The sequence below is a fragment of the Porites lutea genome, chromosome 2 (genome assembly GCF_958299795.1).
Source record: "Porites lutea chromosome 2, jaPorLute2.1, whole genome shotgun sequence".
Lineage (NCBI taxonomy): Eukaryota > Metazoa > Cnidaria > Anthozoa > Scleractinia > Poritidae > Porites > Porites lutea.
In genome coordinates this window covers 44825552-44850803 of record NC_133202.1, presented here as the reverse complement: position 1 = coordinate 44850803, position 25252 = coordinate 44825552, and the positions used below count along the sequence as shown (strand labels likewise).

The 25252-nt window shown below is 40.4% G+C and overlaps 1 protein-coding gene across 1 annotated transcript in view; it reads right to left on the bottom strand.

Moving 5' to 3' along the window:
- LOC140928761 (lipoxygenase homology domain-containing protein 1-like) overlaps window positions 1-25252 on the bottom strand; it is a 54364-nt gene that overhangs the window by 24498 nt on the left and 4614 nt on the right. Inside the window, exons 5-31 of the mRNA XM_073378545.1 lie at window positions 24929-25112; window positions 24415-24602; window positions 23808-23997; window positions 21870-22054; window positions 21091-21280; window positions 20064-20260; window positions 19164-19329; window positions 18230-18292; window positions 17106-17156; window positions 16242-16405; window positions 15112-15304; window positions 13640-13803; window positions 12911-13103; window positions 12216-12382; window positions 11180-11372; window positions 9734-9900; window positions 8828-9020; window positions 8139-8335; window positions 7692-7842; window positions 6789-6821; window positions 6083-6255; window positions 5638-5818; window positions 5088-5278; window positions 4759-4915; window positions 2631-2654; window positions 1360-1550; window positions 114-270 (exon numbers count right to left, since the gene is read on the bottom strand). Coding sequence (XP_073234646.1) covers window positions 114-270; window positions 1360-1550; window positions 2631-2654; window positions 4759-4915; window positions 5088-5278; window positions 5638-5818; window positions 6083-6255; window positions 6789-6821; window positions 7692-7842; window positions 8139-8335; window positions 8828-9020; window positions 9734-9900; window positions 11180-11372; window positions 12216-12382; window positions 12911-13103; window positions 13640-13803; window positions 15112-15304; window positions 16242-16405; window positions 17106-17156; window positions 18230-18292; window positions 19164-19329; window positions 20064-20260; window positions 21091-21280; window positions 21870-22054; window positions 23808-23997; window positions 24415-24602; window positions 24929-25112 — 4303 coding nt within the window. The remainder of the gene's footprint in view (window positions 1-113; window positions 271-1359; window positions 1551-2630; window positions 2655-4758; window positions 4916-5087; window positions 5279-5637; window positions 5819-6082; window positions 6256-6788; window positions 6822-7691; window positions 7843-8138; window positions 8336-8827; window positions 9021-9733; window positions 9901-11179; window positions 11373-12215; window positions 12383-12910; window positions 13104-13639; window positions 13804-15111; window positions 15305-16241; window positions 16406-17105; window positions 17157-18229; window positions 18293-19163; window positions 19330-20063; window positions 20261-21090; window positions 21281-21869; window positions 22055-23807; window positions 23998-24414; window positions 24603-24928; window positions 25113-25252) is intronic.

The following is a 25252-nucleotide window of genomic DNA, read 5'->3' as shown; positions in this document are numbered from 1 at the left end:
TTGTCTCTTGTGTTAAGTGATAAAATAATTTTGTCTGCGCTGACGGGTATATTGACGGGGTCCCGACTCCTCCGACCCTAACTCACGATCCGCCATTGAAAAAGTTTGTTTACCTGGAGTAAAATCCACCGCGTTATCCGAGCTTCCAATCCAGCGGTTGCAGTAGAAGACATAGTGTTCATCTTTTTCGTCCACATCAATAGTGATTCTGTCGAGCAACCAGCCGGGCTTAACACCCTTGTTGTCGCGGCTGATACGAACAGAACTGAGCTAGATATGGAACGAGAGAACAGACGTCAACCCTGTTTCTCCTTAGTCAATTACGAACACACTTGGCAAAATGTAAGTAGTTCTAACTTTTGAGTCTGTGGATAAAATCCTATGGTGTGACCATTCAAATGAAACCTCTTCAGCAGCACTTTCATATAGTACTATTTATTTAGCATGTAGTTCTAACTTTTTAAGTCTTTAGACGAATCCTAACTGTGACGGTTCAAACGAAACCTCTTAAGGACAGAGTAGAGTCTCGTGATATCATTTTGTTATTTGATATTCAACAAAACAATGCGTCGGTTCTTTCTTTCTTGATAATTTTCTGCATTCTTGGAAGTTAAAGGACTGGGTTAATTTAAATGCAACAAAGCACGAAATATCATATGAAAAAGTGGAGTAAACACCAGGGTGTACTACAATCCTTGCTTTACCTATAAAAACAGCACGGTTAATTCAAGTTACTGAAGACGAACTTTTACAGATCATCCACCGCACCCCGCGAGTAAAGCCTCCTTTTGTCTCCTTGAGAGAGAAGGAAAAAGAAGGCTTTGCCTGATCAAGCCTTTGAAAGCGGCCGTAGACCGAACTTCTGCACAAGTCTATCTTGTTCTCTATCGTATCTTTTTTCGAGTGCCATAACTAAGCCCGCTGTACCAAGGGCACGGCTTTTAGGCCTGGGTTCAAAACTGTATCCCAGCAACACGCAGCACATGATAGTGAACTAACGCAACAGGACGGGAGAGGAAAGACAATAATTTTGTTTGAACAAACATTCCGCTAAACTTCACATTCCTTTAGACAGATCTTTTTGTAGAAGGGCAAAAAACATCAATGTTAAGTGAATTCCCGACAAAACACACAAGAAATAGCCCCGTCACGTTTGTCACCCTCAAGCGTTTTGCCGTCCTCTTCTTTCTGCCGTCCTGTTGCGTAAACTCACTATTATCTTCCTCGAATACGCCAACAACGAGCTCTAGTGGCAGGGTGAGTTCACTGTTGAGGCCATTTATGGTGGCATTGAACAGAAGGAATAGGCGTGCAGGCTACCAGCTAGCAAACGGTATAAGAGACTACTATAAACATTACCTTTCCAACATCTAGTGTTCGGATCAGAAACTTGTCCACTCGACCACTCTCGAATCTTCTTTTGTCTCCTTCCTCTCTAAGAGAGAAGTTCTGCGTCTTTCCATTTTCACCAAACATTTGTAGATACACATTAGCGTCTGTGCCGGCATTAGTCTCCTCGCTTGTCTTCACTGTGATACGATAGTCGACTTCTGCTAAATAAACAGTCAATAGTCAACTTAAGGTCGCTCGGTAAAGGAAAACGAGGTGCCCACAGAAAAAAATTCTAGTCGCGCGAGTATTTTCGCTACAAAGGCAAGTTATACATCAAATTAAAGCTAAAAGACTAAATTACCTTATAAAAGATTTTATTTCATCGAATTTCAAAAGGCGCTTAAGTTTTTTGCTCTCGAACTCTGAGATATCGAGTTTACTGCTGAAGCTCCAGCCCTTTCGCGTTGTTAAATATTCAGTTCCTTTTTATTGCATCTGATTGACAGATAAAAGACCTAAAAAAGGGTGTGAGGAATTTTCTGATTTCCCTTTGTAACTCATTTTATGTCAGTTTCTTTGCCTAAATCGCGCTCGAGATTCGACTTTTTAGTTTGAAATGCAATAATTCCTCTAATACGAGACATATGCAAATTTCCTCTGAGTTCGAGAGCAAAAAACTTAAGCGCTTTTTGAAATTCAATGAAGTAAAATAATCTTTTATGAGGTAATTTAGTCTTTTAGCTTTAATTTGATATATAACTTGCCTTTGTAGCGAAAATACTCGCGCGACTAGAATTTTTTTCTGTGGGCACCTCGTTTTCCTTTACCGAGACCTTAACAGACACTTCCCTAGAACGGAGACTTGGCGATGGTCCCTGCCTTTCGTTTTTTTGGCGGGACTGTCCATCACGCTAACACTTCTTTAATCTACACGTAAGCACATACCTTCGGTCTAAACCAGACGATGTCCCTTCTCGAAAGATTTGGTTGTTTGTGCAAAATGGACCCTCCCATTGGTTCATTGAGGTTTTTTTGTTTAACCAATCTACTTATGCGTAAAACCCGCGAAAGATTCCTGAAAAGCACACCTCAAAAACGTCACGCCAAACAAGGCTTTCTTTCTTCATTAAACAAAATTCTTCGATTGTCTTTTTATGGCATAAAAAAACACTTTGTTCTAGCCTTCCATTGGTGATGTGATGATGACGATGACTACGACGGCGGCGACGACGACGACGACGACGACGATGATAATGATAATAATATTAATAATAATAGATGTGACAAGTCATCCTTACCTTGCGATAAATCCTTTGTTTCAGCTAAAAACACCAAGGAAAAATAAAAGAACGTAAATATCGAAATAATAAATTTAAAAAAAAAAACTTGTCTTGTCCTGTTCTAAAACTTGAACAAGGACATTCAATTTAATACTAGCCCGTCGATTTAAGGTGTTTCGATACAGTTTTTCAAAGGCCATACCGATATTTTTCAATCGCCTTAAAAGTAGTTTTTTCCTTGTCCGATCGCTATAAAATTTTCACCAGTAATTGGCTATGGATTGAAATTTGTGAAAATGTAGTTTTAAGTAAAATCGATATTACCATGACAACAGTAAACAAAAAACTTTGAAATTGATAAAAGCCGAATTTTGTGTGATCTAGACCTGCTACTGAAAATCCAACACTAGGAACTTAAAGTTTGGTGTTTAGCAAACAATCTCCGTAAGAGGTAAAAAATTCTGTATGTTTGAATTCGAATAAAACGAAAATATATTTCAAACCTCAAATTTTCAATAGCCGTGATAGGTTATGTAATAAAAACGTTATAAATGACTCAAATTATTCTTAAGTAGCGTAAGAATGATGCTTAATATCATGTTTTGATGCTAGGAAATTTTGGTGTACTTTCGTTCATGCGATATTGAAATCTAACCTGTTTTCTCACCATCTGTATAAGTGCAACTTCATTCAGAATTTGGACTTTTAGCGCTTTCTTGTATATCTCCGAAACGACTCGAACGAATTTTTTTCAGATCTATTCACATAATCTTCATAATGTATATAAAAATGTCCGAAACTTTCATTAAGATTGATTCACTGTAACACCTTGAAATTTCAAGACAAACCTATCCGACGAACCGGTCAAAAATCTGCGCTCCAACATTCACTGTTTCGACGTTATGGTAATTTTTCCAAATTAATGCGGACAATACATATATCCATGACTAGTACATTTCAGTGTGAGTATTGCCAATATTTTACATTCAAAAGATGCGATAAATTCAAACTAAGATGTACTAGTCATGGAGGTATGTATAGTGCGCATTATTCTGGACAAATTAGCATAACGTCAAAACAGTGAATGTTGTAACGCAGATTTTTGACCGGTTGGTAGGACAGGTTTGTCTTGAAATTTTAAGGTGTTGCAGTGAATCAATCTTAATGAGACTTTCGGACATCTTTATATACATTATGAAGGTTATGTGAATAGATCTGAAAAAAATTCGTTCGAGTCGTTTCGGAGATATACAAGAAAGCGCTAAAAGTCCAAATTCTGAATGAAGTTGCACTTATACAGATGGTGAGAAAATGGGTTAGTTTTCAAGATCGCATGAACGAACGTACACCAAAATTTCCTAGTATCAAAACATGATATTAAGCATCATTCGTACGCTACGTAAGAATAATTTGAGTCATTTATAGCGTTTTTATTACATAACCTATCACGGCTATTGAAAATTTAAGGTTTGAAATATATTTTCGTTTTATTCGAATTCAAACATACAGAATTTTTTACTTCTTACGGAGATTGTTTGCTAAACACCAAACTTTAAGTTCCTAGTGTTGGACTTTCAGCAGCAGGTCTAGATCACACAAAATTCGGCTTTTATCAATTTCAAAGTTTTTTGTTTACTGTTGTCATAGTAATATCGATTTTACTTAAAACTACATTTTCACAAATTTCAATCCATAGCCAATTACTGGTGAAAATTTTATAGCGATCGGACAAGGTAAAAACTACTTTTAAGGCGATTGAAAAATATCGGTATGGCCTCTGAAAAACTGTATCGAAACACCTTAACGTAATATCAGTATTCTAGAATGACTAAGTCGTCAATGATTTTGCCCTGACTTAAAAAGGGGTGTAAGCTCGAAAGGTTAAAAGTTCCGACAAATGCTCGCATAGTTGTTTGCTGAAAGTTTAAATTCACGTTATAACCTATGCGCTCAAGAGCTTCACTTATGTCCAGGTTTGCACGCAGCTACAAAAATTGCGATTTATCATGTGTTTGCGAAAAATCTCAAAAATTGCAATGTTGGCGATTTTTTGAAAGCCAGTTGCGAAAATTGCGATCATCCAGAAATGTTGCTACCATGGTAACGTGACACTTCTATCTAAAAACCAAATATGTATAAAACCTACCAGGAAGTAACACCACGTCACGCTGACTGCCGACGAGCCAGCGATGACAGGGGAAAATGTACTGTTCTCCTTTATCTGGTACATCAATAGTAACTTCCTCTAGGTACCAGTCCGGATCCCGACCAGAATTATCATGGCGGATATGAAGCTTCTCAATCTGGAATCACGTAAATTAAATCACTTTTACTAAAGCCAAACCTATTTTTCCGAAACTATTCAGTGTATTGGCGTCCGACTGCAAGACAGCTACGCCCTTTTAATATTCAGAGAAGTTACTTTAATAACTAGAAAATGTAAACTAAGATTCACCTATGTATTTAGTATTTTACCTTTCCAACATCCCTTGTGTCCACTTTGAACTTATCACTGTTTCCTCTGTCAAAAAGACGTAGACTTCGGTCTTCACTGAGTAAGATAGGCTCTGTTTTACCTTGGTCGCCCAGGAGTTCAAACTGAACTTTAGCTGTTGTTCCAGCGTGTGGTCTGTCACCAGTTTTGAAAGTCACTTGGTATGTTGTATCTGCACGACAAACAAAATAGGTCAGCGTCCAGATGCGCATACAGCCATTTTTACCACCCTGTTACAACTAGGGCTTTAAAACGAGTTTTGTGTGCATCGACTTACGAAAACGTTTCGACAAGCGTTAACCCGTATAGCACAAAAGACGAAACTGCAGCGAGGATAGCGAGGCTAGTTTTACGAAGGGATGTTCAGTCACACGGAGACGCCTCTCTCAGTCTCGCACTGGGGAACGAGTCGGAGAGAACCTTGGAAACGAGGTTGGGTCTGTGCCCAGTAAAGTTGCTAGAACAAAACTGTCAGTGCGTTAAGTAAACATACTTATCAAAACGCTCATAGCCGCTTTTTAACACACTTACCAAGAGGCACCTCCTCAGTCTGCTGTACGTGTTCCACAGTGATTTTATCGTCTTCACCAGTCCAACAGTGACATGGAAATTTGACCTCGTCCCCGCGCGAGGCTGTGACCACCACTTCCTCAACGTAGAGTCCCTTGCTGGGGGCACCAGACAGGTCCTGACCCACCTTAACATCTACAACCTGTACACCAACGGAAGGGAAGGGTTGTTATTTAACTGTGTCCTGGCAGGAGCGCGCGGAATGGACTTTGTAAGGAACAATATTGCAATGCGCAATCAAAGACAAGGACGGTTAAAGGTTTAGAAGGCAATTCTCTTGCAACACTGTGTCACCAAGATTATGACGATTTGGGATCCGCATCCGAATGCAGATTTCAAGCTTGAAAAAATTTAACCTTGGAAATACCCCCTTCGCCCTCTCCTCCCCTTCCCCCACAGTACCTACCCTTCCGATATCGTTGACCCTGGCTACCACTTTGTACATTCGACCGTCCTCGAATTTGTCCTTGGGTCCATACCCGGGCTTGATCTGAATCTGTCCACTTTCTCCCTTCTCGCCAACAAGCTGGATCCAAACTGGAGCGTAAGGATCTGCGACTTCACCCAGTTTGAGATGAACTACAAAATAACGAACGGTTTGTTTTGTTTTCAGTTTAGTGGCTGCACGTTAGTCAGTTAATAGCCTTCGTTGCTGGCGGGATCCTTGTGCCTGGGGTATTTTATGGCGGCGGAGCCGACACATGAAGCGAGCGTCGAAGCCGAGGGTTTCGCTTTTCCCGCCAGCTACGCAGGCTAGTCGGGTCCGTAACACACGTGATCAACGATCGGTTTTCATCGGTTCTTTTTCTTAAAAAAAAAAAAAAAACCCTCCTCGCGCAGTGTTTACCACCTTGGTAATAACTACAGTATAATTATACTATCGCCTTATGCTTGTTTACGATCTCGCGAAAAGTGGTAACAAGCAAAAAGTAGTGCCTCGCCTAAGGAGGAAATGAAAGCACACATCATCCTTACAAACCGCCGTTTAAGTGGCAAAACAGCAATTACACAAGTTTTTGTTTGGAGCAGAGTTAACCAACTATTACAACTATACAGCTGTACTTTGACAATATGAACAAGAAAACTGAAAATGAAATGAAACACAAACTTACTTGTGTACAATTCTGTTCGAAGCGCTTCATCGACTACAAATATAAACAAAATAAAACTATCAGCATTTTATCACCTACGTCGTAGCTTACCGCCTGCTAAACTGACAAAAACAAGGAAAAATACGAAATCTACAAATCTTACATCCAATTCTCTATTTTCAAAATTCCCCATAATACACTCTGTTTGCCCCCCAAATTTTGCATAAACCATTGTTTTTAAATGCTCCTGGGAGTATTGCATTTTCCCAAGAGCATTTAAAAACAATGGTTTATGCAAAATTTGGGGGGCAAACAGAGTGTATTATGGGGAATTGGAAAATAGTCAGTTTTTTTTCTGATAAAAAAAAATATATATATAAATACATCAATAATAATAGAGGCACTATAACGGAGGTTTTTTTCTTTCCCAAAAAGCATTAAGGGTCAAGGGTATAAGCAACAGAAAGATAAGAAAAAACCACAAATGTTACGAAAAAGTCTTTATCGTGTTAGAACTACTTGTAAACAGTCAGGAAAACGAGTGATTGGAGTCCTGATTCACGAGACTAATAACCAAGTGAGGCCCGCTAAAAACACCATTTTCGTATTCTAAAAAAAATTGCAAGGAAGTAGGTTAGATTCAAGGCTCGACTGTAAGCTACAATAGTTTCACTACCCCAACGAAAAAACAAAGGCATTCGCCACTTTAGAAGGGGAACTGGAGCCGAAATGTGTGCCGCAATTGTTTCTGGGATCGCTACTAGGGACACGCTGATCACCTATTGGCCATTTCTTTTACCTGTTCCTAGTTACTGTCCCAGAACACTTTGCGAAAGTTAACTCGCCCCAGTTTCCCTCTCGTTTCTAGTGTGATGGATCAGGGATTGTAGGGTGATGGTAATGAATAGTTTTAAAGATGTTTACCTGGATCCAAGTCAACTCTTTCGCCAGCTATCCAGTTATTGTACTCAAAAACATAAATTTCATCCCTTGAGGGAACTTCGATACTCAGCTTCTTCAAGTACCATTCTGGATTGCGGCCAGTGTTATCGTGTCCAACACGGATCTTCTTCAGCTAACATATGAGAACGTTAAAACTTTAGCGACGGACCATTAGTGAAAGAAAAATATTCGTGCAAGGGAAAATCTTATGAAAAGAAAAATTCATGCAAGGTCTAGCCTGCGAGCAAGCTCTACATTTTACGTGGTAAGCGAAGCGAGCCGCGAGAGAATGCGCGAGCCAGCGGAGAAACAGAGAGGAGCGTGCTACTCTCGCGTGACCTCTCGCGACTCCCCCAAATGGAGAGCTTGCTCGCAGGCTAACAGAAGTGTGTTAACACTTAACAATTAAGAATCTCATCATTAACTTACCTGTCCTACGTCCGCAGTTTCCACCGCAAATTTGTCAATTCTTCCTCTTTTAAACTTGGGCGCCTCTAGTTTGTTTTCGCTTCTAAACTCGATCTTTTCAGTTTGTCCCTTTTCTCCAAACAGCTGTACATAAACAGTGGCATCGGTGCCAGCGAAGGGTACATCCTCTGTTTCAAACGTCATGTTGTACAATGTGCCTGAACATAATAACAATTACGAACTGTTGTAACACAAGCTGCTTCCATTACATTTAGATACTACACAGCGTCTATACGCACAATAAATAATTACGTCCAAACAGCAACTTCAGATCAGAGAATGGATTCTCTTCAAAGTGCAATTTTCGGCCAAAAAACTGGAGTTTTCTTTCAAGCAGCAAATTAACGTGGAATGTGCTGAAATTCTGCACTGTTTCAATCCATGTCCATCTTTGCCATCAAATGCCACAGTGAGTTTCAATGACTAAATGTAAAAAGGTCTTAAATAACAAAACTGGACCATTATTTTTGGAATTCAATTCATATGACGAAAAAAAACGTTTTACCTTGCGACACAGCCCACTTAACAAACGTGCTAAAACGCGGTTTACAATGGAGTTTCTTTCCCCAGTATATTCGACTGAGACTATAATACCATAAACGTGACTTGAACGTAATAGAGAACTGAAGTATCTCAAAGGTTTGGCTTACTATCTAATTGTGGCTGAATCGTTTCACCAGGCACCAGAATTCTAGCTGTTTTGCCGTCTCCTTCATCTTCAGCTAGCCAGCAGCGGCACGGAAAAATCACCGGATCCTCGTCTGCACAATGTACCTCAATTTCTTCCACAAATATTCCACGGCCACGCCCTTGACTGTCGTTTCCTAGATAGACTTTGTTGATCTGCGGAAAAAGTAATATGAACGTAACACAGTGAATGGTTTGAACCAAAAGAATACTTTCTTGTTTGCACTAAGGGAGTATTACAATCTGTTGTTTGAACCCAGGAGTCATGTCATAAGTAAGAGGAATACGATCGACGACCAGAACGTGTAGTCCTTGTTTACAATGGCTGATGTCTCGACAACAAGTGCGCTAGTCATCTTCAGAGTAAAAAAGGGAAACAATTTCTGCCATATCTGTGAAACACGGCGGTTACTATCGCAAGATAATGGATTATTTTCGAATCCCAATAAAACACCCTGATTGCACCCCACCCGCCGAAATTTGAGCAAGGTATTGCTTTCCAATTTTCGCGACTAGCTTAAGCTAATTACGGGCATAAAGCAATATCTTGTATAAGTTGAAAACAAAGTTGTGGTCTTGGGAAAATACGGTTCTCCCAGGAGCATTTAAAAACAATAGTTTATGCAAAATTAGGGGGGAGAACAGAATGTATCATGAGGGATTAGAAAATAAAGAGTCGGTTAAGGTCCAGTTTACCGTAGAAGCGCACTAAGCTCTGGTTATAAGAGTAAGAAACCTTCTTTTTGTGTTCCATTCTGATATATTTACGGAAACGACAGAAAAAAACTTTTTTGACGGCTTGTTCAGTAGTCCCCCTAGGAGTTTCTCACATTTGAGACCCTTGTTCGACATAAAACCTATAACCGTACCTTTCCAATGTCTTTGATGTTGACGGACACCCTGTACTGTTTTCCAGGCTCAAATGTAGTGCCATCTGAAGGAGTGAGGTATATTTTGCCAGATTCGCCCCTGTCACCGTACAGTATCATATACAGCTTAGCCTGCGGGTCCAACACCTCTCCTAGACGAAACAGAACTAAAAAAACAAGAACCTTTAGTCGTATTTGGTGTCTAAGAAGAGAGCGGTTTGATAGACAGTCCGAAAAGTGAGGGCAGGTTAGTGGTTTATGAGAATCGCAACTCGTTAATTCACATATGGGGGAAATGTTTAGGCTTGAGTGGATCCCTTTTGAATATTCAATAGAGTAGAAGAAAGTGGAAGGGGGTGGGGTGGGGGTGGAGCAGGAGTGGAGCAAGGGTGGCGCACTAGTGACAGCACTCGCACCTCAACAATGTGGCCCGCGTTCAAATCCCGGCGTGGACGCCATACGTGAGTTGAGTTAGCTGTATGTTCTCTTGTTGGCTCCGAGAGGATTTTCCGCGGGCGATACTCCACTTTTCCTCTGCCCTCAAAACTATCTTCTAATACGCACTTGACGAGCAAAGAGCCAATGTGACTGAAATTTCCAGGGATATTTTCCCCAAAAAGACAAAATCTAAAGGAGTTTCGAAACCGGAAATTCTGGAAGTTCAAGTTAACAAAATCGAATAGAACGGAAATTTGCGGGAAGCATACTTCGAGAATTTGGGTTTGCCTCACCACATTTTCGACATTCTTCGGAAATTATGGAAAACCTGAAAAATACTGTTCTATTAGCTAAATGGATTTTTTGGAATTCCAAACCGGAATAATTGGTTAAAGCAGGTTTCTAACAACTTTCTCTAGTCACAAGGCAATATCTGAAGCTTTTCACCCTAACACCATCATGCATGGACGAGCTCCTAGAAACAGAGAGCGGGGTAGACCACGGAGATGTTGGGTAACCGACATCTGTGAATGGACTCGAAGTACACCATCGCAGGCTATCAGGCTTGCTGAGAAGAGAGACTTAGGGGGTGTTTACATGAGAAAACTCGCACCGGCGCGAGTTTCATACCGGGATGACTTTTTTATTTCGTATCGCGTTTACATTATGACTGAGTCATTTCATATCTCGTTATTTGAAGGTACACTTCATGTTGATAAAATACACGTAAGATTCACAATCGCAAACATTACGCATGCGCTACCCGTTCCAGTCTACTAGCAGACCGATTTCACACCGAAACGTGTGGTCGTTTCGCCTTTACATGATACCGTTGGGAGACTTCGTACCGGAGTGAAATTCTCGCCCCGGTACAACAACCGGGGTGAACTCACGCCGGGCTGACTCGCACCGGCATGACATTTTGAGGTGGTATCATGTAAACAAATGTAGAACCACGAGAGGGAACCAGATCTTTGGCCTAAAAGACGAAGACGAAGATTTACTCACTGTCATAAGGAGGACTAACAGTCTCCCCAGGCTGCAAAACACGTGCAGATTTGCCATCGCCTTCATCTTCAGCCAACCAGCAACGGCAAGGAAAAACAACAGCTTCCTCACTCGGAGCTGCTACCTCGATTTCTTCTACAAAAACACCATGACCGGGTCCTCGGCTGTCATTTCCAATGCTGATTTTCTCCACCTGAAACAAGCGACAAAATTCTCAACAGTCAACGAGGCGTTACGTCTTTTCTTTTGATAATAGATAGATTGTTTTCATATAACGCGGGGAAAACGCGGCGTTAAGCCACTTCGTTGAAAAAGTATTTTGACACTTTTAAAAGTAATTTAGGGAAGGTTAAAGCCAAGTCAATGAGGCAGTCTCAGCAATCTGATGCGGGGAGCGCGAGGTAGGTTTGCAGGGGCATCGCCATGGGTTCCCGCTCAATTCCTTGCTTTGTGTCCATGCCTCCCTCCCACTTTTTGAGTAAGTATTCATTCCACACTAGTTTGTCGGTGTTGTATTGATAGGACGGGCCTGATTGGGCTGCGGCTCGGTTGCCATGGAGATCTCCTTGCTGCCAAGGAGATTGCTGCCCTCCTCTGTCGCTACCTTCACAGCACCTACCCTCTGACACTACACACTAAGTGTTTTAAAGGATAAATAATTGGTAGATGGTGGAAAATTTACTGTATAATCAGTGTCTTTGAATCTGTTTGCATACTGAAAATCTTCCGGCCAAAATAATCCAGAATCCTAGGATCTACGTGAAAGTTCTTCGTGAGACCGTTCAATACGCTTGGCTGAAGAAAAAAAAACCGCTCGTTTATGAAACCTTTCACACTTGAGAAGGGTTCAATTATGCCGAAATGTGACGCAGTTCTAACTTTATGACAGGCGGACGAACAAAGTCTATTGAGTGACCATCGAGTCTGCGGACCAAATCCTATGGCATATCGACCATTCATTTTTGAATTCGACCTTTCTCACTTTCGAGAGTCAAAGATTTAAAAACTACATGAATGAAAAATACTAACAACCTACCGGTCCGATGTCCTTGATATTTGCGGACACAGTATACAGTCTTCCAGGTTCAAACTTTTTACCGTCAGATGGAGCGAGGTGTATTTTTCCAGATTCGCCTTTCTTACCATAAAGAATCATGTACAACTTAGCCCACGGGTCGTGTACCTCCCCAAGACGGAACGCGACTGTTGAACAAGCACAACAAAAGATTCCACTTTAAAGAAATTCCCAAGCAACAACGCCTTTGGATAGTTAAAGATTTGGGAGCCCCAGAGATATAGACCATTTCAGATGCGGCTTCATCTAAGAAGGTATTACTTAAAAGTATGTTTGCTTCTTTTCACTGTCACTTTTTTGTTTGACATCACAGTCATTCTAATCTGTACGCCTGAGAAAGACTGACCTGCCACTGGTTTAGAGAACATCACAGAATGTTATCTTCTAGCATACCCAGTAAATGTCGAAATTAAAGCTCCCTGAGCCAGCAAGCCAAAACAACAACGAAAAAACCCACATCGGGTTTCAAGGAACAGGAGGAAATTTAGAAAACAAGCAAATAAAAAAAACAACACAAACCAATGGGAAAATAGCAAAAAACCAAAACAAGTAAAAATATTTCTTATCCCTTGGAGAATTTCATGCTCAGAAAAGATGAGCCAAAATTTTAAAAAAAAAGATGGAAAAAAAAACTTAAAAATTACACATGCACTCACTGTCGTAAGGGTGAGTAAGCGACTCTCCAGGCACGATGACCCGAGAGGTTTTGCCATCATCTTCGTTTTCTGCGAGCCAGCAGCGGCAAGGGAATATAACTTTGGGAGCGTCAGGAGCAGTCACTTCGATTTCTTCAACAAAAACGCCTTTGTTGCGTCCTTTGCTATCATGTCCAATATGAACCTTTTGTACCTGTTAAAGTAATTATTAGAGGAAGCTGAGTATGATATGAAGAATTGTGCTGTTCTGGAAGGGTGTTGTATTAAATTCTGGAAGGTATTCTTCATATAGCAGTTGTCATCCGACAAGTGGTATTTCAGTCTATTTTTGCTATGTTTAACCAGTAGTTCGCCAGTTCGTCTTAAGGTCTGCAATCTTCCGCCATTTTCTCCAGCTCTACACTGCCATAACAGCTGGGCCCGCCCCGCCGTACGTCTTGACGTCAATCGTACTGATATCAGCAAACATAGGCTAGCTATGAGCAATAAGCCGGGGGATTTCGGCGAATAAGGAACGAAGAAACATTTTCAATGAGTCATAATATTACATATGCTATCTTATTTCCAAAACAGCGTGAGTTCACATCGGCTTATTCGAGGCCCATGACATTAAACCCTCCCTTTTCCAAAAACACTCGCATCTTATTCTCGGTTAACTTTGTTTCGCTGCATCCTTAACTCCTGACAGCCCAGAACAGGCTGGGACAGCATTGAAAGTACACGACTTACATTTCCAATGTCCTTGATGTTTACAGAAACTTTGTAGAACTTATCAGGTTCAAACTTTGATCCATCTGGTAACAGATAAATCCTGCCTGACTCTCCTTTATCACCGTAAAGCATCATGTAAAGCTTGGTATTGGGGTCCAACACTTCTCCAAGACGAAACCCAACTGCGATTTAGACAAGAAGAAACATTAATATGTCTCTCTTGCAATGCTGAAAGTGTCCGGAGCATAGGCGCAAATAAAACCAAGAAATCAACTGCTTGCATCAGCCAATTGATATATGGAAGCGTTTGTAATATGCACAAATAGAGAAAGTCTGATAAAAGCTAACCAAAATGACCAATTCACAAAGAGGTTATATATATTGCATCTGTCCACATGTAAATTTCTCCACTGAGTTGATTGCCAATTTAATTTAAAAACACCATTTTCAACGCGTTCACAAACCGTTTGCAACTGTAAATGTTACGATGACTTTGACATAGCGTGTTATCAAATAAGCGAACTTTACCTACACATTGTACTGCTTGTCTCGAATTGAACTATGGGACTACTAGGGGAACGAATTTGAACCCAAATTCCTACACAACCTTGCAAGACCCCTAAAAAAGAAGCTGGAGCCCCCCAAAACAGTCCCATGGTGCATGTAGTCAGTCCAGTCTCACGCGTAACCATTTAAAAAGGCTTACAGTCGAGGATAATTTCATTCATATAAACTATTTCTTTGAGTGACTCTAAGTGATCAATAGCCTCCCACGCAGATATTCTTTTGGCTCGTCACGCAATCCTCCCCAAGAAACGCGTAACGAAGCCCTAAGAACGTTTAAGTGGGATCCGGAGGCTAAGTGAGCAACGGCGCTTTCACAGATCAGTTTATTTTAAGCATCATTTTGTCGTATTTTTCCATAAAAAATGGAAGTGAATGCTATCAAAATATCAGAATTACTATCTTCTAGTGTCCTTTTTTCACTGGGTCATTTGTAAAACTTACTTGATGGTCAAAATTCGCAAAAAAATCGCTCTAAAAATTAACTGCTCTGTGAAAACGTCGTTGCGTGGGCACAAGGGGGCTGCTCGCTGTGCCCGGGTTATGCCAGGGCCCCTGAAGTGAGTCAATAGAGGATGAGATTTAACTTCAACTATTTTCATTGTACTTTTTTCACGAAGAAAGTTAGCACGGTTATTTTATTGAAGGAGGTTATTCCCTCTACCGATCGCAAAATGATAAAACTGCTAACATTTTGAGAACTTGCTCCCGTCACTAAGACATTGCTAAAACTCGCAGTAGAATGACGTTGACTATCGCGTTTTCCCGCCAAAATGACGCTGGTTCACGCGCGCGCACCACTTAGTATTGAGAAAATCTCGTTCTCATCTTATAATCTAAAAGTCTCTAATAGTTGATGCCAGCGCAAAATTCCTCTTTGATAACAAACTAGATCACAACACCAGTTAAGTAGAATAAACTCTTACTGTCATATCGTGAGGTTAGTGATTCCCCTGGAACCAACACACGTGTAGTTTGGCCATCATCTTCATCTTCTGCAAGCCAGCATCGACAGGGGAACACCACCGGGGATCCTCTGGGGGCTGTGACTTCTACTTCCTCCACGAACACTCCGTGGTTGGGAGACAGTCCGTCCTGTCCCAGGCTGATATTACGAATCTGTAAAAATAAATGGAATAGAGTTGACACTTAGTTGAGTTGACATATTTTTCATAAGGGGTTGAAACGTGTAACTCTCATATGGTTGCTTTGTCTAATGCTCGTGATTATCCATTTTGGAAAGTACCATATTTGGAACGAGAAGAAAAGATAACTGACCAATCAAACTTCGTAAACGACGTGACGTAATTTTACTTCACATTACCGCGCCCGCTTAAACAAATTTTCCGACAAACGGAGGGGGAAACTCCCGTGACCTGAAAGCTGAGTGAATAAATGAAATCTCGTGGATAAGAAGCCAACAGATGTGTCCTCTTGACAATATGATGTTTACATGTTAACATTAAGCTCGGACGTCACCATACAAAAGCGCCACTGGAAGCCGCTATCAGTCCATTTATGAGCTCACTGTAAGAAACTCAGCCGATGATATGAATGACGTGTGCAAGGTGGACCACACCACAGGGGAAACTTCCTCTACTCTTTTCGAAGAGTAGTGTGGGTTCTTTTACGTCCCCTTCGATTATACCAATGAAAGAAGAGTGAAGGAAATAAGGCCAATGGCTTAACCTCACCACCCAATGCCATTATAATCCTAACACACAATCCAGCATGATCTTACCAGTTATTTAAAGACCCCAGTTGTTGGTCCGGCCGGGGTTTGAACCGGCGTCCTCCCGCTCGGCCGACCGGCGTTCTCCCAGCTGAGCTAATCGGGCGGTGGATAATACTATACTCGGTGACAATTATCATATACAACCTGAGCAGGGCTGCCATTAAGGCTTTCTCTCAAGGAAAGTGGCCGCTCATTTATCCGACAAATCCTCCTATATTTATGTTTGAATCATTTTCAACATTGGAGTAGCCGGCTGATTTTACTGCAGTAGCTGGCTACTAATGACAGCCCTGACCTGGGTTGCCTGGGTCAAATACTTACATTTCCTACATCAGTAGTCTGTACAGTAACAGTATACATCTTCCCAGGTTCCAGCTTTCCTCCTTTTGGCGCGAGATAAATCTTGTCAGTATCGCCTTTGTCGCCATGTATCACCATATACAGCTTGGTGTATGGATCCAGTACTTCTCCCAGTCTAAAAGACACTAACAATGGACAGGACATTTTGATATACAGGCACTAGATCTTGCTATAGGTGTTCTCTCCAAAACCGAGCTCTAAACTTTAAACTCGGCAAAGAAAATGACTTTCAAAGTGTTAAGCCGAAGAAAAGAAAAGATCGTTTCAGTAGAGAATTATATGTCATACTCTAATACCAAGCGAGGTGAGTTTGAAAAAAGCGGGTCCGACGCAGTGCAAGGTTGATTACGATGAAATAAATAGGAATACGGCAGTGTGTTTGTAAATATTTCATTTTTGCGCTCTCTCTTCAGCAGAAACCTCTTTTGATTTACTGAAGGCTCTCTGGGAAGATGAACGGGGGGGGAGGGGGGAGGAGGGAGGAGGCACCAAAAGCGCGCGAAAAACGATAAAAACATTTTGGCACTTTCCATCCACCTTTGCGGACGTGTGAGCTACTCTAAAAGGGACTAATTTAGAAATATTTTAACCCTTTTATTCTAAGAGTGAACGAAATCCTATGGTGTGACTATTTAAATAAAACCTCTTGGGTAGTACTTTCACTTGGTTCTACTAAATATTTTGCTGAATTTTGACTTAGGCCACTTGTGTCTGTACGTTCAACGACCGCCTTCAGTATTAGGGTTCATTGATACTTATGTCAAGGTCTGTGTATGCAAAGTGTGTGTGTAAGGGGAGGTCTATAGCACAACGACTAATGAATACCTTGATATTCAGCCATTTCTGGTTCAGGCTCAGGCTCTGGCGCTGGAGGCGCTAAAATGTAACAAATGAAGATATGAGCAAAACGTCACGCTGATTTGCTTGGTAAAATGTACACCAACAACTTTAAAAGAAGATATCGTCTTAACGTATTTATTCGATTAACCGCCCTGGGCGCTTATTAAATTTTTGGCCCTTGAGAGTGGGCGCTTATTCGAGGTGGGCGGTAATTCGAAGTTGGGCGCTTATTCGAATAAATACGGTAGGTCAGTTTCAAATTATCAAAAAAATTCATACTTGGCTCCTTGGCTGAGTGCAATAAAGCAAGAGAAACGAATTATTAATCCCTGAAGCTCAATGCGATTTTTTTTTGTTTTATTCCCCTTAAGCTCTCCTGTTCACACTAAACCGAACGGAATAGCTCTTGCGCCGGCACGAAAACCATACCGGATATAGCCTGCGTAGCAAGCGTTTCCAATCGAGTTATTGCGCGAAAGTTAGAGCAGAAGCAAAAAAAAAAAAGGTTGAAGGAGGAGGGGGAGGGGAGAAGAGGTTTCTTCTTTCCCCTCCCCCTCCCCCGTCATTCATTTTTTTTTGCTCTTGTCCCAGCTTTCTGCACGAACCTCGCGAGGAAACGCTTGCTACGCAGGCTATACCGGATATAGGACTTCTGTTCACACATAAGAACGATGATTTTGGCGCGATTTCTGTATCGGGGCGAAGCTGCGCCGCGCCGATCTCTAAAGTGGAGAGTCACATATCGGAGAGGTTCTGTGCAACACTTTGGTGCAGTTTAAACTTGTATTTGTACCATAGAGGTGAATAAGTAGGAGCGAGGACTGGAATCCACTAAGATGGAGGTAAATATTGGGGAGTGAGGACTGGGATTTAGTTTACCAAATCCTCTCGGCCAACACGACCGGCATGATGTTCGACGTGTGTGAACGACTTCCAGTCTGTACCGTTGCTGTTCATACCATACCGGACAGCTGATAGTGTGAACATAACCTCAGGCTTGAGGGAGCCAAGTATGAATAAATTCGAAACTGTCCTGTTGTTTTCAAAGTGGATTAACCAGCGTGCAAGTGTTCCTAACACAGCCAGCAGTGATTAAATCTAACACTTACCAGCTGAATCTAAAGTCTGCTCTACAAAGGTGACATTGTCTTCTTGGACCACATCCTGGTCAACTAATCGTCACAAAACAAACAAGAGTTAACATTTGAACACAAACTTACCATAATTAAGCTTAGCTTGGTGCTATTCTAATTATCACGTGTTTGTTTAATGTCATTTAGAAGAATCAATGAAGCTTCAGTTTCCAAGCAAAAATGGCAATGAATGAAATAAATCGCTTCATAAAAGGTCTCTTGGGGAGCAGTTGGCCTTCTTGAACTGGAATATTGGGGGTTTCAGTATTGCGCTCTGGTCAGATTTATAAAGAAGGGTTTTTCGATTTGTTCTCCTTTTTAAAATCTGCGGTTTATCGGTCTTCATAGCGCCCTCAGCGATTCGGTTTACGATTTTTCTAAAAATGAGAAATGGTGTGGTGTTCCGGTTGCCACATCACTTTCCAGTAGTGGGGCCGGTCGGACGTAAAATGGCACAGTTATTAAATAGTGACAGGAACATCCCTAAGGCATGGACCATTTGAAAGGTTATGGGGAGGGCACTGGCGAAGTGCAAGAAAATATTAATGTAAGGGAACGTTAACTGAAGACATGAGGAGAATGTTAACGAAAATATCTTTGCACCTCAAAAATTCCCCACCCCGGCTATAACTTTATTAACGGTTCGCCGCTTAGTTCTTGCCAACTAGAGTTGGAAATGGTTGAATTGACCTTTCTCGGATGTTTAAGACTGCGGCCGGCTAAATTAACATTGCGTTTCGCGCTTTTGGCCTATTTTTTTTCCCCCTTTCTTTCTTTTTACAGTTTATAGGTAGACTTCCATGTCATCGTTTTCTATAATTTTCGGACTTCTTCATATAATATCATTTCTCGTGAATACTAGGTCTTAATATTGTCCGTCCATTTTAGGCAGTAGAATATACTGTCTTACCAGGATAAACTTCCACTTCCACTCGCCTCTCTTCACCCCCAGTAAGCCAGCGGTTACACGGGAAAAAATACTTCTCATCGCGGGAAGGGATCTCTATTTTTAAGGACTCTAGATACCACTCGGGATTTGGACCACTGTTGTCATGGCTCAGACGAATTCTCTCGACCTAACAGGATCAATAATAACAAAGGTGTTGACTTAAGATACGTTTGGCTTATCACAGAAACAGGTGGGTACACTCGGTGTATACGGTGCAGGACCCGAGTATGGTTGCACTTTAGTAAAGGTAAAAATATTATATATAAATGTACACGTACAGTGAGTATCCCAGGTTAAATTCTCTGGTCAGCAGTTGGAGAGTAAAGAGGTATGCGAGTCGTACGTCCGTGCCTACTATAATTATTGTAAATGATTCAAGGTAATTGGGCTTCTTTGTCTTTCTTATCCCCCATAGGCCAATTATTTTTGAAAGAAAATAACCTTTTCATTGTTTATTTTCACGACACGGAAATTTCGTTGTTGTTGTTGTTGTTTTTTTTTTGTGCTGGCATGGGTATAATAATAGAGTTTTGCTGTTGTCTCGGTGAGATAATCACGACCACATTCAAATATTTAATAGGAAATGTAATACTACATAGATCTTCATTTTAATTAATTACTTCATGTTATCATGATCAGGGATAATACCTTGAAATTATGGGTACATGCAAATACATGATTGTCAGTAAAATATGTTCTTATCTCTACTAGCACATTTTCTACAAGTCAATTTTGTTTAACTTGTTAGAAAATTGGCCTTTCAAAAAAGACTAAACACCTTGACTATTCAATAAACCTGTTTTTGATTGGATCTCCACATAATCTGACAAAAGGGATATACAAGTTTACTGATTCACTCACTTTGCCCACATCCATTGTTTGTACAGTAAATCTATCAGTACGCCCACGGTCAAATCTTTTCAGAGTTTTGCCAGATTCTTGCCGCAACATAATCTTTTCAGTTTGACCTTTGTCTCCAAACAACTGTAGCGTAACATTAGCATCAGTTCCAGCGTACGGCATATCTCCAGTTTTGAATGTTAAGCTATACGCAGCATCTGCAAAAAAATAAGGAAAGAGATTAGATTTATTTATGGTATAGGTGTTACAACAATACAAGGGAAAATACTTTTCACTAGTGACAACAACAGCACCTTCCACAAAACACAGTGAAAGCTAAACCTTGTACAGCTTATGGGGCCGTGTTCGACAGTGTTGAAAAATTATTATATAACAATACTTTTTGAACTGTTACAACGCCAATTAAAACATATATCCCTGTATCCAGATTATATACTTCTCAAAACTGCAAATAATTTTACTTCCTTGAAGCACATATGTCCTTGTAAGGCACAACTTTTGTCCCAGAACACAAAAATGCGTCTTAGATAAAAATTGTACATGGTAGGCGCTGGATTCACAGGTAGTCTGATTACTGCCATATATTCACTGCAACAGTGTTATTTATTGGTACAACAATTCTATGTGCTCAACGTAGATTTTTTTCACTTGCTCCTGCACTAGGCTTAAGGTTTTCGAAAAACGCTGAAGAACGACGGACTTTTAAATAGAAGAAGTACCAGTGGATAGTGAGACACGGTTTTCATTGGAGTTTACCATAATTTTAAACATTTTTTTGCCTTCATCTCAGTTCTGTTTACCGAAATCGCTCTCATTTTGATATGCCTAGTAAGACGTCTTTGAGCGGCACAAGTTGTGCATCGTCTTTAAATTCCACTTTTTAGCATTAAAACGTTTGGCACCAGTGCTATTGAAGCGGTACAAGGACCGTGGCCCCAAACGTACTGCAGAAAGCTGCACAAATTTCGCAATTCAGCAAGGCAGTGCCAGGACATGAAACAGGTAAATGTTTGTCCAAAACACATACTTTCCGGTCTTTTGACAGCTTTTCCAGGCAGTAATTCTCTCTCTGTCTTGCTGTCCCACACGTCCTCTGCTAGCCAACAGGCACATGGGAAATTTATGGGGTCGCTATCTGTTGGAGCTATTCTGACATTGTCCACAAACAAGCCTTTTCCATAACCCCGGCTGTCTTGTCCAAGGCGGATTTTTTCAATCTACCAGAAAAAGAACAAAACATATAAAATTTTTAAAGAACAAAAATCAAAGAATTTAACATTAAGTGATCGATTTAGGAGGCATTTCCGGGGAAAGAGTTAAGAATCCCCTCAGGGCTTTTCAGGGATAATTAACAACACTCTTGGGGCACAGTTTACAATAAATGAAATGATTATTTAGGAATGCAGCCTAATGTGAATGTGAACCGAAATAGACAGTAGGGGTGGTCAACATCAGAGATTTGTTACCACTTTAATAGCTCTGTTACATCCCACAGATTCAGATTACTGGTTGGTGAAAGTGTTGCAAGGCGACGCTCACAGTTTTTTCATCCTAATCTAAAAAAACTAGAACGCCATCTAACCATTTGCAGGTGACAAAGCAAAGGCAACTATTTCTCCTTAGTAATTGTAAGACCATGAGTGTTGGTCCGGCCAGGAATTGAATCCTACCTACCACTCTACAGTCTGGTACCAGATGCAAGCAATTGAGCTAACAATGGCAGTGGAATAGGCCTCTGACCAACATAAAGATTTACAGTTAATTTCCTTGACATTGTCCACATATGATGAATTGTGCTTATCTCACCCTTCCTATGTCAACAGTCAGAGCCAATGTGAACTTATATGTTTTCTCTCTTTCCAGTGGTTCCTCAGGTCTCAGGAACACCTTGCTTGTCTCTCCTTTACGTCCAATCAGATAGATGTATAGTGTTGCTTCAGGGTTTAACACTTCACCAAGGCTTACCGACACAGTGTGGGTAATGTCTGAGTCTACATGAGAAAATAAATTTGCAGAAAATAATTAGCAAACAACAGCTAACATTACATTACTTGCCTAACTTCACTAACCAGGGATCTAACAATGTCCTGTCCAGTTGTTCAGGACAAGTAGAATCTCTTGCTGGGGAAGTACATTAATATTAACTGTACTTGTAACTTTAAAAGCTCATTAGCCCAGTGGGCAAGGGTGTAGGTAAGCCATCTTCTAACCAAATCATTATAACCTCAACCAAGAAGGGGCACTTGGCAAGCAAAATGTGACAGCAGCTTGTCCAAAGGAAAAGCTGGAATTCATTTTTTTTTCCAAGCCTTTTGAGGCTGTGCTCTACATGTAGCAAGGCCTGGTGGCTCCTGCCGCCTTACTTTTGCTCCTGCGAAACTAGAAATCTTGGGTGCTTTCCATTCAACCCCAAATTCCAAAAATTCTGGTTGTTACGTCATAAAATGGACCATTTCGGTTTGGTCTGACCAGAATATTCGGGACCAGCTTTGCAGGTGGTCCTCTTTGACCGGTCTGGTCATTAATGTCCCTTTCCATTTGACAAAATTGTCGTCCCCACTACCACTCTTTCGAATCGTGGGAAGAACAATAACCAAATGCACAGTGGCTTGGGTCTAGTCTGTGCAACCTAAATGTACCATTTCATTTAGCACACGAAATTTCCAAAATTCCAAACTGGAATTTGTGTTGAATGGAAAGTGCCCCTTAGCTTTCTCATAGAAATCCTATGCTGGGAACCCTGAATTTCACAGGTTCAGAGCTCTGAACTCCTGGACAGCCTTGAAGCCAGACACTGGAGCTAAAGATTTGGGTTTAAGCAGTTTCAAGTTCTGCCAGGGGGGGCAAGGCTCCACTTATATGTAGAATCAAGTACATGAAGTACCAGTATGTGTGGATCCTGTGCAAGTATCCTTCATTTACATTCAAACCATGTTAATACAGAAACTGAGAGGGCCATAGATAGTGTCTATATCAACTGGAGCCTGGATTAAGTGGGGTAAGTAAGTAAGTAAGTAAGTAAGTAAGAGACTTTAGAGTGGTTTTCGTTTGAGTGTCGTAAAACCAAAACCAAAGTAATTACTCTGGCCAATCACATAGGACACAGACAATACATTGAACCAATCAAAACTCGAAGTAATTACATGTGGCTGACGCAAAGCGCGGGAAATGCATGCGAGCGCGTCACAATTGGCTTTGGTTTTACTTCTGATTGGATGAAAAGGTGGCGCGAATCTTTTAAGCCAATCGCATCGTGTAGAAAGTGCAAAACCAATTACTTTTCGACACTCAAATGAAAACCGCTCTATTTTATGAGGGTGACACGTAACAGTAACTAAACATTACTGATCAACTTGTGGCCCTCTAAAAATATAAAAATGCAATTTATAAAAACTACTTTAGCAATAAATTATTATTTACAATAAAAAATTCCTAGAATTCGATAAAAATAAAAATAAAAACTATTAAAAATGAAGACCATCCAATATCCATCTATTGTCATTAATTTAGGTCAATGATCCCTTTGACTTCTGAGAATTTAAAACTTTTTGGCATAATTCAGCCTTAAAGGATTTCAAAGACCTCCTTGTTTTTAGTGATCGGGGTAAATTTAGAGAAAATGTAAGGGTTTTTATTCCTTAGAGACAAGACAAACTGTCCCTAATAATGGGGTGACTGTGTAGAGCAGGTGTCCGAAATCAGGGGTTTGACTGTATTGAGTGCAGCTTTAACTAAAATAGTTACCTGATGAGTGTGGGGATCCTGTGCTAGGATAAATTTCTCTTTCAATTTTTCCATCACTGAAGTCTTTAGCCAACCAACAAGAGCATGGGAAAAACATAGGCTCCTCATCATCTGGGATAACTTCAATCTCATCCAGGAAAATTCCTTTGCCTTTTCCATGGCTATCATGACCAACTCGAATTCTTTCCACCTGACAGTCACAAAAAATTAATTTTATCCTTAAAACTCTGACTTTTAACTAGATAATGGGCATATAAATAAATGGCCACAACCATAATTCTTGGCATCATAATTTAGAAAAATTGTACAGCTGTACAGCATTGCCATAATTATTAAAGTTTTACCAACCTGAACCATATAAGTTTTTGTTAATTCATTATATCTGCTGCAACGCTATTTGTGAAAACTTGTTGTTTTTTGTATTGACAATGGGAGGAAGTAGCTTCTGTCAGTATTTTGCTATTTTATTTGTTTTTGTCTTCGTAGCTGTCACAGTTTCAACAGCATACTTCAGTCATTTGTTGCCAATTCATTGATCTCATTCTGCTATTTCAAGGCCATGTCACTTGTTGGAATTATATCCTAACAGGGACTCACTTAAGATTACCTTTCCTATGTCTGGCATCTCTACAGAAAATTTGTATGTCTTTCCCTCTTGAAATGAATCTGTGCCGGTACCAGTGGGGCGGAGAACTATCTTGGTGCTTTCTTCGTTTTCTCCACACAGTTGAAGATATAGCTTGATGTGTGGATCCAGGACCTTGCCCAGATGAACAGAAACAGTGTACCCCTTGTCTAAAATAAAAGTTAATTTTAAAAATGTAAGATGAAAATTGAAATTTTGAGAATTTTTTTAAAGGTTGATTTCTACTTACAGGCTAAAGCAATCTGGAATAAGTGATGCAGAAACACTGGCAAAACTTGAAATAATTCCACTGATTTAAAAATATATAGTTATATACAAATAAATTCTACAGCTTAGAGAGAACAAAATTATGGTTTGGAAATGACAGAAAAGAAAATAAGCTATAACTCACACAACTTGCCCACTAAATCAAAGACAGACTTTTCCTTCCTCCTATTTTTACACACCAGAAAAATAATCAGAAAAATGATCTTACTTGGCTTAGACGTTGATGCATTTAAATCTTTCACTGTCATTTCAGAAGACACATCCTGAGCTAGCCAGCAGTTGCAAGGAAATGTGTAATGGCTGCCATTTGATGGAACATCAATTTCAACTTCTTTTACATGAAATCCTGTCCCATACTCCATGTGGTCATGGCTGAGCTTGATTCTCTCCACCTTGATTTAAATTTTAATGAAAAAATTATTTTATCAGATGTATTGCAATTTCAGTCTATTGGTTTGCCACCATAACCATATACAAAACAAGACGTTCTAAGAATTAAAAAGCTAATGGTGAGGAAGCCCAACCTAAATCA